General features: G+C 52.5%; 1 protein-coding gene across 1 annotated transcript in view; it reads right to left on the reverse strand.

Moving 5' to 3' along the window:
* Positions 1 to 357: 357 nt before the first annotated feature.
* COTL1 (coactosin like F-actin binding protein 1) overlaps positions 358 to 18,033 on the reverse strand; it is a 42,085-nt gene continuing 24,409 nt past the window's right edge. The window contains exon 4 of the mRNA XM_012738482.3: positions 358 to 1,627. Within this exon, the coding sequence (XP_012593936.1) occupies positions 1,517 to 1,627 (111 nt within the window). The 3' untranslated portion in view covers positions 358 to 1,516. The remainder of the gene's footprint in view (positions 1,628 to 18,033) is intronic.

Consider the following 18,033-nt stretch of genomic DNA (forward strand, 5'->3'; position numbering starts at 1 on the left):
GTTCCGGCCAGTCAAGAAGGATCGCAGCCTGCGGTCACATCCCTGTCCCAAATCCGGGGTCTCCGCACTCCCCTCCCAAGCCAGAGCTCCAGGATCGGCGGCGGGAGACCTGGGTTCAAGTCCCAGCCCTGCCGCTTTCTGCCTGGGTGACCTGGAGTGAATCCGTCTCTCTGAGCCTCAGTTTCCATAAAACGGGGACGAAAACAGCACCTATCTCTCACGGCTGTTAAGAATTGACAAGCTACTGAATGTGAATGAGCCCCACGTGGCTCCACAAACGCCTCTTCCCTCCAAATGTGAGGACAATCGCCTGTGTTCTTAAAGAAAACTGCGTGAAAAATCAGAAAAGCAAACTGGTTTTTGAAAAAAAAAAAAAAACACATTTATTTCTGTAAACTGTTTTGAGTGCAGAGATGTTCCTCACAACCCCAACACAGTACAGATTTCTTCCCCGAAATGAAACGAGCAAGGAAAAAAAAAAGAAAAAGAAAAAGAACTATATAAAATGCGCTCATGAAGAACCAAGCCAACCTCATCTTTCTTTAGAAACAGAACAAATCCTTTTGCATGTGTGGTGCAGGCCTAGGATGGAAACCGCAGACTCCGGGCGGCCGGGGCAGCCCTCGGGCCGCCCGTCCCCGCTGCTCGCAGGGACCTCGCTGAAGGTAAGGGGTCGGTTCTCAGTTCTACCTGAACCCCTGCTCCCACCCTGGGCCTCTCCCCCTAGCATCTTGTCACTTTGGGAGCCCCTGAGGTTATCCCTGAAATACTCCTGTCCACTCTGGACTCAGACTTTGCCTCTTTTCCAAGCCACAAGGAAATCTCAGTCACAAGGGTGGGAACAGGGGCGGAGGGTTTCAGACCATGCAGCAAAGCCCCTGCCAGGCAAGTTTTAAGGCAAATTTTATTTTATTCGGTCTGGGCCAGACCTGCACTTGTCACCACCCAGCAATTCTGCCGCTGCTGTGGAACAGGTAGCGTAGGCAACGCTGAGTGGGGGCGGGTGACCCTGGAGGTCTGCGGCGGCCCCGTGGGATAGATGCGTGTGCTCATGAAGGCTGCGGTCGCGGGCGCAGCGCCCCGGTGGTGCCCGGGAGGCTGAGCCGCAGGAACCCCAGGTGGCGGCCCCGGCTGCGGAAGCCACACGAGGTCGCGGTGAAGCCCACGGGGCAGGCCTCGTGGCGTGTAAGAGAAATGCCAGGAAAAGGGGGTCACCGCCGCAGGCACCTCCGATCTGATGACATGCAGGACCTTGGCATCAAAATGATTTTTCTTTAGAACAAAAAAGAGGGAGGGGAAGAAAGAAAAAGAGCAAAGAAAGACGTTCCATGAGCTTCATGAGGTGGGACGCAGCGGGGCTCGAGGGGAAGCGGGAAGGGGTCTGGGGCGCGGGCACAGGGTGGCGGGCGCTGCCTCTCGTGGCTTCTCCTCTGCCGGGTGGGCTGGTGGGCTGGTGGCTGAGGCCGGCGGTCCCCTCCCCCGGGGGGCAGGCGGGCGGCTCTGGCGAGGAGCGGGGCTACTCCGTCTGGGCGTCGTAGTTGGCTCCGCCCGCCTTCTTCAGCTCGCTCTTGATGAAATCCTCCTCCAGCTCCTTGCGGTCGCTGATCACAAACTCTTTAGCGAAATTCTGCAACAACAAAGACACACAAGTGTCCCTACGAAGAAAGAAAGGATGTGACGGAAGCGCGCTGGGAAGTGGTGGCACCTAGGACAGGAGCGAGTGATCGCCATGGGAACCCGGCCGCAGAGCAGACTGGCAGAGGAGACCCGCCCAGAGGTCGGGGCCCAGGCGAAGGCGAGACGCCGTGTCTTCCCACAACCACGGGGACGGGCCGGGGGCGCCGGGCTTGAGCTCCAGCTCTGCCACCTTCCACCTGCGTGACCCCGGGCAAGGCCCTTCAACACTCAGTGCCTCAACTTCCCCTTCTGTGTCGGGAGAATAACAGGTTTTGAGGTTGGGAAGGCAGGGGATGTGCTGGTAAACGTTTAACACCTGACTCTCCAAAAAAAAAGGAAAAGGAGGAGGGAAGCTCTGACCTGTAGCATTTGCCCATTGCCATGGTGTAAATATTCTAGCCCAGAGTGGCTGTGCCGCCATGGGTGGAGTTGGGGAGAGAGAGGCGGGATTGGCTCTCTGGCCACCACTGGTCGCAATGGTGCAGGGCTTCCCGTCCCAGGTCTGAGTGACCAGCCCGGGCACCTACGGGGCTGTCCAGCCACACTCAGCTACTTGCGGGTAGGGGCTTTGTTTGTATTCATTCAGCAAACCCCATTCCACATCATGACGCTACAGGGCTGAGCAAAACGGGCACACGGGTTTCGCCCATAAAACGCACAGGCCTGGCACCCACGCGAGGCACTTGGGGAACGTTCGTGGTGTGAATGAGTGAAGCGGGTGATTTGGCTAATCAGATGACCCTGAGCTATGGTGACAGACAGGAACACAGAAAAAGCTACCAAAGATAACAAATAACAAATCTAAAGGTCAGAAAATCATCCAACATAAAAAAAGTCCACAAGGAACTAATGTAAATAATGGTGACCGTCACTAAATATTTAACGTGCGCCAGGCACTGTGCTGTGATACTGAGAGTGACACACATCAGCAAATGTCATTTTCAAAACACTTTGATAGGGCCCAGCAACTCCACTCCTGGAGATCTGCCCAAAGGGGTGAACGCGTACACCCACCCACCCACCCACCCACTCGAACACAGGTGCAAGCAGCATTCTGACAGCCCAAACAGGGAAACGACCCAGATGTCCACCGACAGATGAGCAGATAAACAAAACCTGGTCTAGCCACACGCTGGAATATTACTCAGCCTGGCAAAGGAATGAAATCCTGCTACGTGTTACAACATGAATGAGCCTCAAAAACGCTAAGTGAAAGAAGCAAGTCACAAAAGGCCACACATTGTCTGGTTCCTTTTACATGAAATGTCTAAAAAAAGGGAACTCTACAGAGACAGAAAGCGGATTAGTGGTTTGGTGACCAGGGGCTGGAGAAGGGAACAGAAGAAGATAGAAATGTTCTAAAATTGGGATTGTGGTGAGGGTTGCACAAACCTGCAAATTTACTAAAAAATCACTGAATCGTACACTGAGGATGAGTTAGTTTTGCAGCATATAAATTATGCCTCGATAAAATTGTTTTTTTTTTTAAAAAGAAAATCCTATAGGATAATCAATATTATTTCCATTTGAGAGATGAGAAAACGAAGGACAGAGGTTACAATACTTGCCCAAAGTGACACAGCTAGGAAGGTCCAGTGGACTCCAAAGCTGGCATCTTACAAGAGTCCCCTTCTCCTTTTGGGGTAAGGAGAATGTTTGGGGACCAGATAGAGGTGGTGGCTGCACAACATTGGGAATGTGCTCAATGCCACTGAACGCTACATTTTAAAGTGGTTCATTTTATGTTAAGGGAATTTCGCCTCCATTTAAAAACCAAACCAAAAAAAAAAAAAGTCACCGTTCTACCAAGAAGAATGACTACACCGGGAGAACCCCCAAGGTCAAGTTTTATAGTAAAAAGGCAAACAGCTGGCGTGCAAAGCCACCAAGAATGCTAACAGGGACGGGGGAGGGGAGGTTAATACTTATCAAGCAGCTGGTAAGTGCCAGGCACAGACTCCCACGTTCTCTCCTGTAATCCTCCCTCAGTATATTGGCTTATTTTATTTTATTTTATTTTTTAAGATAAGACCCCTGGGCTGGGCTTGGAGAGATTTGCTCAGAATGGCAAAGCACCCTGCCCTTCCGCAGCACCACGGTACGAAGTGTGGGTGCGTGTGACCAGTGCAAGGAAGAGAACCCCAGCCGAACTAAGAGCCAGAAAGGAGAATTGAGAATTCATGCGTTCCTCAGCCCCAGATGCAGCAGGGTGAAGGAGGGGGAGGAGAGCACCCTGGAGGAGGAAGTCCAAAGCTTAAATGCCGTAGAAGGAAGTCCAAGGTCCTCGGCTCTGTGATAGCCATATATGGCTGTCTAAAGAAGTAAGAACACTTGATGTCTGTGTCGGTTAGCTATTAGAAGATGTGGATTAAGAAGCAAGTTTGATAAGGTCTAAAAATCTACAGTGAAGTATTCATGGAGCTATGTGCAGTCCAACCTAAAACCACAGGTGCACAGGAAATCAAATTATAACCAAAATAAGCAGCAAAACAGGGAGCAGAATCTAGGAAAATTTGACATAACAATAAATGTAAATGAACAAAATTACCTTTAAAAATGCTGTGTTTCAAATGACAAAAAAAAAGGCAAACCCCAAACCCTATGCCACATACCAGAAACATGCTTAAAACCAAAAGATTAGCAAAAAATGATGCCACGTTATGAAAAGTATATATATAGAAAAGTAACCATAGGCCTGGCGAGGTGGCTCACGCCTATAATCTTAGCACTCTGGGAGGCCAAGGCGGGAGGATTGCTTGAGCTCAGGAGTTGGAGACCAGCCTAAGCAAGAATGAGACCCCATCTCTACTAAAAACAGAAAAATCAGCCGGGCGTGGTGGTGCATGCCTATAGTCCCAGCTACTCGGGAGGCTGAGGCAGGAGGATCGCCTGAGCCCAGGAGTTGGAGGTTGCTGTGAGCTGGGCTGACGCCACTGCACTCTACCCAGGGCCACAGAGCAAGACTCTGTCTCAGAAAAGGAAAGAAAAGTAACCATATGATCTCTGAAAATCTTTAAAACAAGCTGACTCTATCAAGACAAACAGGCCACCATGCAACTGGATGACCCTTCTGGATCAGCCTAATGTCCTCTCCTCTCTGCCTCAGTGGGACACAGAATGGGAGATTATTTTGTCCGCAGAAGGCAGGTTGTCATGGTCACTGCTTACAAGTCTTAAAAGACAGTCATCCAGTGATCCGATCACTGCCAGAAAGAAGGGTTGCAGATCAAGTGTCTTAACACAGTCAACCGGCTCACGCCTCAAAGCCCTACCTTACCTTCACATCTCATTCCCAACTTATCCTCAGGGAGACGCCGGAGAGTTAGACTGTGCACAATCGAGTGCTTCCTCATTCTTTACTGAATTTTTTTCTTTTCTTTTCTAATGGCCACGTCAGGCCCTTGAAACCTGCCGCTCACCCCTCCGTTGATAGAGGCCCAGGGAGAGACCCAGAGAGGGTCGGCCATGCATCCTACAGCACGGCAACGCCACGGCCAGTGTCACGGCTGGGCCCTAGACCGCCCGGCCCCTGAGGCTGCCGACGCAGAAGGAACCCGTCAGAGAGGCCAGAGCAAAATGCGCCACGGTGGGGGCACTGTCGCTTTCTGTGCTTGCAGAAGGGTTTTCTGTGTTTTGTCTGGGAACCTGGTGCTCCTCTCTGGCAGCTTCCAGACAAGGGACTTTTCCTTTTTTGGCCACAGCAGGACTTGTCAAAGGAAGAGGCTCCATCCAGCTCAGCCGCCATCAAAATGGGTCGCAAACGTGCAACCGCCAAGTCGAAGACCAGTTTTGCCCCTGTGACCTTTCCCAAGTGCACCTACGTGGGTGCCAGGAAGACGCGGAGCAGGTGGCAGCCCCTTTCCCGCGGGAGGCGCTCTGGCAAAGGATGAGGGCCGGGGACCAGCCGCGGCCCCGTGCAGAGCCAAGCATCTGTCTGCAAGGCTGGCTTAAGAAGTGCACACAGAGTTCCCACCCTTGGCTTTAAATCATGCCTTTCGTTTTTATTTATTTATTTATTTTGAGACAGAGTCTCACTCTGTTGCCCAGGCTAGAGTGAGTGCCCTGGCGTCAGCCTAGCTCACAGCAACCTCAGACTCCTGGGCTCAAGCGATCCTCCTGCCTCAGCCTCCCGAGTAGCTGGGACTACAGGCCTGCACCACCACACCCGGCTAATTTTTTTCTATATATATTAGTTGGCCAATTAATTTGTTTCTATTTATAGTAGAGACGGGGTCTCGCTCTTGCTCAGGCTGGTTTCGAACTCCTGACCTCGAGCAATCAGCCCACCTCGGCCTCCCAGAGTGCTAGGATTACAGGCATGAGCCACCGCGCCCGGCCATGCCTTTCGTTTTTAAATGGCTCCCAGCTGCCTGGGTTTAAAACCCCAGAGCGCTGGGAGTAGGTTTGGGCCAAATACAAACAGGGACAGTTGTCTGCATGTCCCTCCAGCAGGCTGGCCCTCCCGAGGAGACTCAACCTCCCCCCTCCAGCTCAGTCTCCTTAACTGCAAATGGGGACAGTGACAGCCCCTGCATGCTGGGGCTGCTGCAAGCATCCTGTGAGTGTGCAAAGGGCTAGGCCACTAGACGCGTGTGCCCGGCACAGAGTGAGTGACATTTTACACGACTGCGCGCTCCCCTTCATCCTAAAGATTGTCGGGGAATTTAACATACAAAGATGTTCTCGGAACCACTCAGAGCAAAGGCTGCTTCCTCTTCTCTCCCTTCCCGGTGTTTATTTCTCAGCCAAGGAAAGTCCCAGGAATTCCTCTGAATAGCCAAGGTGGTGACGCTGCGGAGAGGATGGTAAATCCCACTGCAAACCCGGAGGCTGCGCCCGGGTCGGCTGCGGGCGGACAGGGAGGCGCTGTCGGGCTAGGTCTTCTACTTAGAGCGTCCGGACCACGGGGTCTCCCTACACACCGTGGAGAACCCAGGTGAGAGGGGGGGAAGTTCTGGGAAGAAAAAGGCGAGTGGGGACTCTTTTGGGGACAGTTAAATCTGTGACATCAGCAATGCACACTTTTATAAAGTGGGTTCAGGGAGGAGAGGTGATCTTCGTTGTATCCAAAGACAATGAAAGCTAAAGCAATTTATTCCTCCCACAAACACGTGTTTATTGAACACTTACTACATGCCATAGACTCTCCTAGGCTCTGGGAAGTCAAGATTCTGGTATGTACTGGCCTCTCTGAGGGACTGAGAGCAGAAAAGAGAGGAGCAGGGCCCTAAATCGCTCTGCAGGGAGCGTTCAGTGGCTCTGGGACCCGGTTTCCATCTCCATGAAAGAAGAAGGTTGCACAGAGGGTCTCTCGGGGCTTTCCCCACTTGGCAGTCCAGGGAGCTATGCCCAAGCCTCTGGAGCACATGGACATGGACACAGGTCCACCGTGGACGTCAGAGATCGAGGGGCACTGGGGACAACTGCCACAGAAAAGTCAGCTTTGGGCTCAGAGCACGGCTCTCAAAGCGAAGCTGTGTGCTGGCTCCAGGCCTGTCCCAAATCCTTGCAAAAAACGTAGGGGCTACAATCTCTTCTCCCACGTGCATGAGTCGGGGCAGGGGAGACAGACCCCTGCTGGCCACAATAATGTGCCTCCCGCCCCGAGTGCATGAAGATGAATTATAAACCGAACACCGTGGGGTGCAGAAGGAAAGCGGTCAGTCCCGCACACGCTGCGTCTTGCTAGGAGAAGGGCCACCTCCGAGGAGCGTGGGCCAAGGGCAAGCACACCCCGCCGCGGCTGCCAGCCCTCCCGGCCCCTCTTGCACCTGTTCCAAAGTACTTGAAAGACCAAGGTTTTTAAAATCCTACCAGCAAGGTGTCACTGACTCAAAAAGAACAGGCTGTTGTAACAGGCATGAGTCATCATAGAAAAGGGGGAAAGAAACAAACAGATCAGAGTGGCACGGCCAAGCGTTTGGCAGATAAGGGGGCAAAGGCACCCGCGTCACCCTCGCAGCTCGGGAGTGACACGGCCCTGCTTCACTAGGGAGAGAACAAAGGACAAGACAGAGGCACCCGGCTGTGTTTCAGGCAGGCCGGGGGGCTGGGTCTAATGGAGATGGAAGGAGGAAGGCCTGGCGTCCCAAGAGCACGCTGTGCCTAGGCTTGGGACAAAACTGAATGGTGGCAGTTGACCCAATGCCTGGAATCCTGACACGTGCAGGGCCACCCGCCTCTTTAGCATTTGGGCAACTGCCTAGACTCTAACCCTCTGCTTTCCTGACCACAGATATGCACAGAAGCCCAACTCCACCTTGCCTGGTTTCGGACTACTGCTCCATCGAGCCAAGGACAGCAAGAAGGTGGGAAACATACTCTGCTCTCCCCTCCCGTGCCCACGGCAGACATCACTAATCAATCCTGGCACTTTCCCCCGCTGAGTCCAGGCTTAACCTCAGAATCCCTCTTAACCCAGAGCTCCAAATAGCCCATGCCTGCTGGTCAGTTGATAAGCTAGAGATTAAATCCAGGTTCAGGTCTTCAACTTCTGCCCAGTCAAAATTGTGCCTAGCACGTCTTGTTCCTCAGCCACAATCCTGCTTGGGAATTTTTCCCAGAGAAATAACTCAATAGAATTTTTTTTTAATGACAACACATATACTCAAAGATGTTCATTGCCTGCAAATACCAGACCATTTCAACAAAAATTGAATAAGTGAACAGTATCTACACCGAACCCTTCATATGCAGTACCTTATTTGATTTTCATAATTCCACGTATTAAATATTATCATGCCGATTTTTCAGATGAGGACATTGAGGATCAGGGAGGTGACGCAGCCAGCAAAAGGTCACGCGATGAACTCCATGCCAAGGTCTTCACGAGGAGCAGGGACACACACACGCCACACGCATGTGCACACACACAGGAGCAAACACACAAGTGGGTATCAGACTCACTATGTTGTGCTACACTCACTCATGAAATAGTATTTGGTCATTAAAATTATGAAAACCGAAGACATATTTGTGACATGTTAAGAGAAGGGACACCAGTTGTGTCTCTGCAACCACAAAGGCTGAGTAAAAGCCCGGGCCATGGGGCGGGAGGGAGGGGAATCTCTGTGCGGTGTGGAGGGTGGTGGCCGGCCACGCGCCTGACGCTCTTGCAACCACAGGGACTGCGATAAAACCACCGCTCAGTCTCGCTGGGAGAAGAGGAAGAGGAGGAGCCAGAGCATGGGCTTGCTCCGGAAGGGGCTCTCAACAGGCAGCATGTCCAGGGACAAAAGCTGGCGAGAGGGGACGCAGGGGGGCAGCGGGAGAGCCACGGCTGGTGCAGAGCGAGGGCGCCGAAGAGTGCGGGCAGCCTCCAGCCTCGGCCCACCCCGAGGCTCGCACAGGAGGCTCCCTGGGTTCATGTCTTCCGCCCCTTCCATCAGGACCTGTACGCGTCCCCGCCCGGCGTCCTCACGGCGCGGCGACTGTGCACTGGACTCACTGGGCCGGGAACCACCGCGCTGGGGCATCGGGAGGCCAGCTGCAGGCAGGTGACCCGGGCAGGTGCCGCGCTAAGGCAGGCCGCTGGCCAAGGGCTGGCACCTGGCCTGGAGCTCAGTGGAGGGCAAGAAGCGAACTGTCTGCGCATTAAAGGGGCCTCACCTACATGCTAGGCCCAACCCCCGGTGTGCGGCTCCCCCTCTCCCCTAAGAGCTTTGAACCCCTTTGGTGACAGGGGCACAACTGGCTCCTCCACTCTCCTATTTAAAGTCTTCCCAGACCACCCCCCCATGACTTTAAAGTGGTCTCCGGTCCCCCACCACTGGCTTCTGCCTCGACACTCAGCGTGGCTCAAGGACGCATCCTCTCCAAGCCTCAGTTTCCCCATCTGTGTATTGGGGGTGAGACAGCACCTGGCTCACGGATGCCTAGGCCTGGCCCTGCATGCATGCTACCTGGTACCACCATTCATGCTACCTGGTGCCACCGTGCATGCTACCTGGTGCCACCGTGTGTGCTACCTGGTGCCACCGTGTGTGCTACCTGGTGCCACCGTGCGTGCTACCTGGTACCACAATTCGTAGGCTGCTGGGGAGCTTTCCATTTCTCAATCAGGGAGTTTGCATTTTCAAAATACATGAGAGGAGCCACAAGCAGCTGCCCGGGCACGGCCCAGGTGACATGCATCAGGACAAAAGGCCCTTCTGGCTTTGAGACCACAGGACCTGCCACAAAGTAGACACTCCACGTAAAAACAAACAGCTGAAAGCCCCCGGGGCAGTGGCGACCGGGGGCAGCAGCTCACACTTTGCAAAGGGAGCAGCAAATGCCATTGCCCAGAGCCGTGCAGTCCCCCGGCCGCCCCACCGGCTCTCACTTCTGCTTTCTGTCGAGACAAAAAAGCAAGGCCTTTGGAAACGTCACCCACCCCGAGTCCCTCCCTGGGCATAACTGGCTTCCACAGTTGAATTCACACCACAGAACAGTGACTGCGCGTTCATTAGCGTCTGTCCTAGCGATACACAAAGACCCTGCACGGACAGCTTCATTTCTTCGCTGTTTAAGCACCAGCTGTGTGCATGCACACAGCACTCTCCAGCTGCTGGGAGTCCCGTATGATACGGCAGCCATGGCTCGGCCAGCCGCCTGCCCTAGAGGACATTACTTTCTAGCTGGGCAGTTAGTTATGATTCCCGGAACCTGGACCATAGTGGAAACAGACACAGAAGCAATTAATTCTGATTGAGGCTGGAAGGAGTGTAGGGTAAAGAATCAGGGTCGGCCAAGCATGTGATCCCAGCATTTTGGGAGGCTGAGGTGGGAGGATGGCTCGAGGCCAGGAGTTCGAGGCTGCAGTGAGCTCTTATCATGACACTGCACTCCAGCCTGGGTGACAGAGCAAGACCGTCTCAAAAAAAAAAGAATCGGGGTTTTGGAGGATGAATAAGAGTTTACCAGGCACCAAAATTTACATTTTCTTTTTCACAAGTGAGAACACAGAAATTCTAGAGATAAAATTACTTGCCCAAGGTCCTACAGCTATGTGCTGATGAAGCCAGAATACGGACTTGAGTCTCACTCCCCAAAGCCCAGGATTTTTTCCATTTGACACAGTAGCCTTTTTTTAAAAAACCACTGAGCAACAATACTCAGTTTCCAGTTTTAAAAAAGTTTCCACCATTGAGAAAGATGGAAAACTAGTACATTTAAAAACAAAATGTGAGGCCGGGCACAGTGGCTCATGCCTGTAATCCCAGCACTCTGGGAGGCCGAGGTGGGCTGATCGTTCAAAGTCAGGAGTTCGAAACCAGCCTGAGCAAGAGCGAGACCCCCGTCTCTACTAAAAGTGGAAAGAAATTAACTGGCCAACTAAAAATATATAGAAAAAATTAGCCGGGCATGGTGGCGCATGCCTGTAGTCCCAGCTACTCGGGAGGCTGAGGCAGGAGGATCGCTTGAGCCCAGGAGTTTGAGGTTGCTGTGAGCTAGGCTGACGCCACGGCACTCACTCTAGCCCGGGCAACACAGTGAGACTCTGTCTCAAAAAAAAAAAAAAAATGTGCATAAGCAGCACGAGTTTATACAATTCATATAGCCATAGACACGTGTCTACACAAGGAAAGCGTCCAAATTCCACTTATGGCCTCTGAATGGTTTCCTTGGTGCGGGAAGACTTTGAAAATGTGTGGGGTGGGCAGGTGACCGAGTCGGGCCCTGAGACCACAGTCCGGCTTCTAGGCAAACCCCCACACCCCCAACGTCCAGCCCTGGGCGAGTCATTCCACTTCCTCGCGTCTCGGGCTCTGATGCGGGAAGAAGAATGAATGATAATACACGGAAAGCCCTTCCAAGGGTCAGGCACATAGAAGGGACACGAACTGTCGTTACTGATGTGTTTGCCACACTGGCACACAAAAGAGGTGCTCAGAGGGGAGGACTGGGTACATGTGGCACTGGGGAGGCGGACAGGATCCCACATTTAAGCCGACCCTGCTCCTGGGGCTTTCTGGGGCGTACGAGCATCAGAGGGGCTCCTGAGCTGTGAGCTCTGCTCCACTCCTGAAACGCAACGGTGTCCTTCCCACCTCCCCGGATCCCCCGTGCATCTCTTTGCCCAGCACCGAAGCTGGACATTCCCTCTGGATGCTTAGCTCTGTGAGCACTCATGCTAAAAATATAAATAAAAGCATCACATGAGTCAAACCGTTTTGCAAGACAAGCACGATGCACCCTTGCCCGGGCCTGGCTCCAAATCAAGCGAGCCGGGCCGCGGCGCGGGGCAGGTTGCCGTGGGCAGCCACCGCATTGTCCCCACAATCCCGTGAGAGACGCGAGAACAATGGGGCCGGCGCTCCGGCCCGGGCACCAGCCGGGCACTTCTGTGCGGCAGACGGCAGCTGTGGCGGGGCAGCCGTGCGTGCTGCGTGTTCAGCTCATTCCGGGGACTCGGGTCTGGGAGCCGCGATCACCCAGGGCACCGAACCCGGCAGCCCCTGTGGCCCCGTGGCCTGGCCGGCACCTATCTGGTCCCCCCACCGACCACCCCAGCCACAGACGCTGCTCGGGCTCTCAGCCTGGCTCTGAATACAGACCCAGAGTCGAACCTCCGGACTGTTCACGCTTCCAGGCTCTCGCCCCGGCTCCACTGCCTCTTGGCTGTGGGTTTAGGGCAGGTCCTATCACTGCTCTGGGCCTCAGTTTCCCCCTGTGCCGGCACACCTATGTGGCAGGCCGCAGATGCAGTCTGGGTTGTCTGAAGCGTGGGGGAGGCCAGGACCTTGCTGTGTGGCTGACGGCTGTGACTTCCGTCCAAGCCTTGTGCAAGACAATTAGGCAATAGTGGGGAGCAACAAGAAGATTCACACCCTGTAGCGCAGCACAGGTGCCCACCATCGCCTAAGGAAATAACCCACAATGGAGAAACATTTTCCACCCAAGCTGAGCGTCACGGTGTTGTCTGAAAGGGAAAACTGGAAGTAACAGCCACTACCTTCCAGGGTCATTGCCAGACACTGTTCTAAACCCTCTCTCTAGCAAGCTACACATCTGATAAAGGGCTGGTAACTAGAATCTATTTAGAACTCAGGAAAATCAGCAAGAAAAAAATCAAACAACCCTATCAAAACATGGGCAAAGGACATGAACAGAAACTTCTCAAAAGCGGACAGAATAATGGCCAACAAACATACGAAAAAATGTTCAACATCTCTAATCATCAGGGAAATGCAAATCAAAACCACAATGAGATATCACTTAACTCCAGTGAGGATGGCCTTTATCAAAAATTCCCCAAACAACAAATGCTGGTGTGGATGCGGAGAAAGAGGAACACGAGGAACACTCCTACACTGCTGGTGGGACTGCAAACTAGTTCAACCTCTGTGGAAAGCAATATGGAGATACCTCAAAGCGATACGAGTAGATCTACCATTTGATCCAGCAATTCCACTACTGGGCATCTACCCAAAAGATCAAAAGTCACTTTATGAAAAAGACACCTGCACTCGAATGTTTATAGCAGCACAATTCACAATTGCAAAGCTGTGGAAACTACCCAAGTGCCCATCAATTCATGAGTGGATTAATAAAATGTGGTATATATATACCATGGAGTACTACTCAGCTTTAAGAAACAATGGTGATATGGCACCTCTGGTATATTCCTGGATAGAGCTGGAACCCATTCTACTAAGTGAAATATCTCGAGAATGGAAAAACAAGCACCACATGCACTCACCAGCAAACTAGTATTAACGGATCAACACCTAAGTGGACACATAGGAGTAACATTTATCGGGTGTCGGGAGGGTGGGGGGGGGAGGGGATGGGTATATACAGCCACAACGAGTAAGTTGTGCAACGTTTGGGGGATGGACACGCTTGAAGCTCTTACTCGAGGGGGGAGGAGCATGGGCTTGTACCCCCATAATACGCTAAAATAAATAAATAAATAAACACAACACTTTCTCTATATTTGTTCATTTAATCCCCACAACAACCCTAAGAGTCAGATGCTACATGAGACGTCAGGCGACCGAGGCCCAGAGAGGGTAAGCAACGTGCCCCAGGCCACACAGCCAGTGATGAGGCTGAAATGTAAACCCACACCATCTGGCTCAAAGGTCAGACCATTGCACTATACTGCCTCTTTGTCAAATAAAACAAGGTTCTTTGTTAAAAGCAACCGCCTTCAGAAAAAAATTACACCATTTTGAAAAAAATCTCATACTATGCCAAAGTAGCATATGACACAGCACGTCGACTCATCCAATTCACCACTTCACAAATGAGGAAACTGAGGCCCAGGGAGGGAGAGGGACTTGCCCAGGGTCAGACGGGTAGTCAGTGGCACAAAGGGCACCTCTCTCAGTTCCAGCTACTACTTCTACATCAGTAACATGCGATCAACTTCCACCCTCCACGTTCCCTACAAAGCATGAGGACGGGCATGCATCGCATTCGCTACAACGAAAATAAAAGGTCTATTGAGGCCGGGCGCGGTGGCTCACGCCTGTAATCCTAGCACTCTAGGAGGCCGAGGCAGGTGGATCCTTTGAGTTCAGGAGTTCGAGACCAGCCTGAACAAGAGCAAGACCCTGTCTCTACTAAAAAATAGAAAAAATGAGCCGGGCGTGGTGGCGCATGCCTGTAGTCCCAGCTACTCGGGAGGCTGAGGCAGGAGGATCGCTTGAGCCCAGGAGTTTGAGGTTGCTGTGAGCTAGGCTGACGCCACGGCACTCACTCTAGCCTGGGCAACAGAGTGAGACTCTGCCTCAAAAAAAAAAAAAAAAAAAAAAAAATTGATTGATACAGTAATCTTCTTTTTTTTTTTTTTTTTTTTTTTTTAGCTTCCATAATCACATGAAAGATACAGTAATCTTAAAATTGAAAGTCCACTCACTCATCCTTCACATGGAAATGGTGGCAAAAGGCATCTGGACAAGTGACCCCGGCCCCAGGACAGGGAATCCAGGTGTCCCACCCGGAAGCTCCCTTAGGGGACATCTGGTCTGAGTGTCGGCTGAGCAGGGGGGAGCTGACGCATGCCAGTCTCGGCGTGACCTCAGTGACCAAAGGAAGACACCGTTAGACCAGCATAACGGACCCTTTGGTGCCCGAACGGCCACGTCTGCAGCTGTAGTGCCAACGTGAGGGCCCGCAGCAGCGACAGACGGTCAACGTGTCAAGTGTAGAGGAGGAAAATGCAAATGATCACGGTCAAGAGAGGACACGGCACCTGCAGTTCGGGGCAGTGTCCCGCCTCCCCCACCGGAGCGGACGTCCGTGCCACTTCATCCACCAGCATCCCCTTCTATTAACCACTGGGACCTCACTGCACCTGCCAGTCCCGAAACCCCGCCCCCTGCCCCCACAGGGTATGCATGTGACCCAGGATGGGCCAATCAGGGTCCTCTTAAGGATTGATTGACAGGGAGGGAAGAGGCCTCTCTCTTGTTCTGGGATCCCCACTCAAAGAACCACCCACCTTTCCTCCTGCTGGGGCGGAGGCTGCCTGAGGCCAAACGCAGAGGAAAACAGAGCTGAAGGAATGAGATGAAAATACCGCTCGAGTCCTGGATCCAGCCACACCTGAAGCCGAAATCCCCCGCACTTGCCAGTTCCAAAGGCCAGGCAATTCCCCTATTTTTTGCCTCAACCGTATTTGAGCTTGCAAACAAATGAGTGGTAACTTCTCCTACATGAGGTTCCTACCAGAGAATCAGTTTCCCCCAATCTCCTCGGCCACAGGCCCACTTCCCCCGGCTGAAAAGAGTTCTGGATTGGGAAGAAGCTCTGCAGACTGCTTGGTGGGTCCGAGGTTTCCTCTGGGGGTGGTGGGAAAGTTCTGGAACTAGGCAGCGGCCATGGCTGCACAACGCTGTCAGTGGGTGACGTGAGCACTTGGAAATGGTAAATTTTATGTTATTGAATTTTACATCAATTTTTTATTTTTATTTTTTTAAAAAACAGAGTCTCACTTTGTTGCCCAGGCTAGAGTGAGTGCCATGGCATCAGCCTAGCTCACAGCAACCTCAAACTCCTGGGCTCAAGCGATCCTCCTGCCTCCGCCTCCCGAGTAGCTGGGACTACAGGCATGCGCCACCATGTCCGGCTCATTTTTTCTATATATATTAGTTGGCCAATTAATTTCTTTCTATTTATAGTAGAGATGGGGTCTTGCTCTTGCTCAGGCTGGTTGCGAACTCCTGACCTTGAGCAATCCGCCCGCCTCGGCCTCCCAGAGTGCTAGGATTACAGGCGTGAGCCACCGCGCCGCCCGGCCTACATCAAATTTTTAAATGGAAAGAAAAAAGGAACTGCAAGATTCAAAAGGCCGTGCCCAGTGGTGCATCCTGGCAGCAGCCCCTCCCTGCGGGTCCTCCTGCCACACCCAAGAGCAGGGGCAGGCAGGACTCAGCAGGAGGGCTTTGGCCATGCAACAAGCATTCTTTGCCATTTTCCATCCTGCTGCCACACAGAAGAGCCCTGAATGCCAGTTAACCATAAAACCCAACTGGCCTGGAGAAAAATGCCCTGTGGCATTAAGTAAGTGACTTTCCAAAGCCAGGTTCCCGGGCCAGAGTGCAAACAGAGGTGTTCACTAGCCACGCTGATTAGGATGTGAAATGAATGACATTTACTGAGCATTTGCTCAGTCCCAGGCACGGTGCTAACCCTTTCAAAAGGCAATCTGATGACCGGGCACAGTGGCTCACGCCTGTGATCCCAACATTTTGGGAGGCTGAGGCAGGAGGATCACTTTGGGCCAGGAGTTTGAGACCAGCCTGAACAACACAGCGAGACCCCCATCTCTACAAAAAGTGGAAAAATGAGCCGGGCATGGTGGTGAGCACCTGTAGTCCCAGCTACTCGGGAGGCTGAGGCAGGAGGATCGCTAGAGCCCAGGAGTCTGAGGTCGCTGTGAGCTACGATGACGCCACCTCGCTCAAGCCATCTGACGACCCGTCCCTTTTAAAACTGATTTGTCATGACTAATAATGCCAGAACAGAACCCCATACCTCCCGAGAATGTATTCTAAAGAAACAATTCAATGGGAGAGAGAAAGGAGCTGTGTGAACTAAAATGTTGCTTGGAACAATATTCACAAAAACAGACACTGGAAGCCACTCAAGAGGCCGCGCGCTGGGGAACATTTGGTACGAGACAGTGCACTTGTGAAATGGGACACGCTGCTACCAGGAAAACACTAATTGCAAAGACAGTGCAGCCACATAATTTATGAAATTATATTAACCTAAAAAAAAAAAAGAAAAGAAAAGCAGCTGCCGACCACATGCGGGGTCAGGCCGCGCCTGCGCAGTGCGGACGGGCAGGGGGCGGCCCGCCCGAGAGGGGCGCGGGGAGATCAGAAACCAGGCGGTGACAGAGAAATGACGGGAGTTTATGACTATTTTTTAAATAAAATTTTTATCTTGGAAGGGTTTTAGATGTGCAAAAAAGTTGTAAGAGGCAGTACTGAGAGTTTCCCATCCCCGCAACACACACACGCAAACACATACACGCATGCACGTGCACACATACACACACGCAAACACATACACGCATGCACACGTGCACATACACACACGCAAACACATACACGCATGCACGCGCACACACGCAAACACATACACGCATGCACGCGCACACACACGCAAACACATACACGCATGCACGCGCGCACATACACACACGCAAACACATACACGCATGCACGCGCACACGCACAGTCTCCCCAGCTGGCCACGTCACGCCACTGCGGCACACACATCACGGTGAAACAGCCAACACGGGCGTTGGTGTTACCATTTACTAAACTCTGGGATTCATTCACATCTCACCAGGCTTTCTGTTCACGGCTCCAATCCAGATCATCACACTGTATTGATATACAGCCTTTTGTTTGGTTGTTTTTTGCAATTCAGTGGGTTTTTGGCATACTCACACATATGTGCAACGGCCGTGACAATTTTAGGGCATTTTCATCGCCTCAGAAGGAAACCCCGCGTCCTTTAGCTATGACCCACGCCCACCGTTAGCCTGCTTTTAAACATTTTTAAACATTCACTTTATTGTGAGCCAGTCACACTGTTTCGTATCTGTAAAACGATGCAGGTGGGGCGGGGGTGGCGCTGGGGCCCGCGCCCCCCATACAGACAGGCTGCGGCAGGGACCTGCCACACGGGTGTCTGGAAATAAACAGCGGTTTAAAGGCACCCAAAGAGAGAGCAGTCCTGGCTTCTCGGGGTTTGGTGGGGAAAGAGCTCTCTCTCTCTCTCTCTCTCTCGCCTACCCCTCCCTCTAGGTTGGCTTTTCGGAATTCAGATTTCCTCTTTTCAATATGACCCCACACCCTAACCCCGAACTGACTGCCTTAAAAGTTTCCAATGTTGAGGCCGGGCGCGATG

This window comes from Microcebus murinus, chromosome 20, assembly GCF_040939455.1.
Source record: "Microcebus murinus isolate Inina chromosome 20, M.murinus_Inina_mat1.0, whole genome shotgun sequence".
Lineage (NCBI taxonomy): Eukaryota > Metazoa > Chordata > Mammalia > Primates > Cheirogaleidae > Microcebus > Microcebus murinus.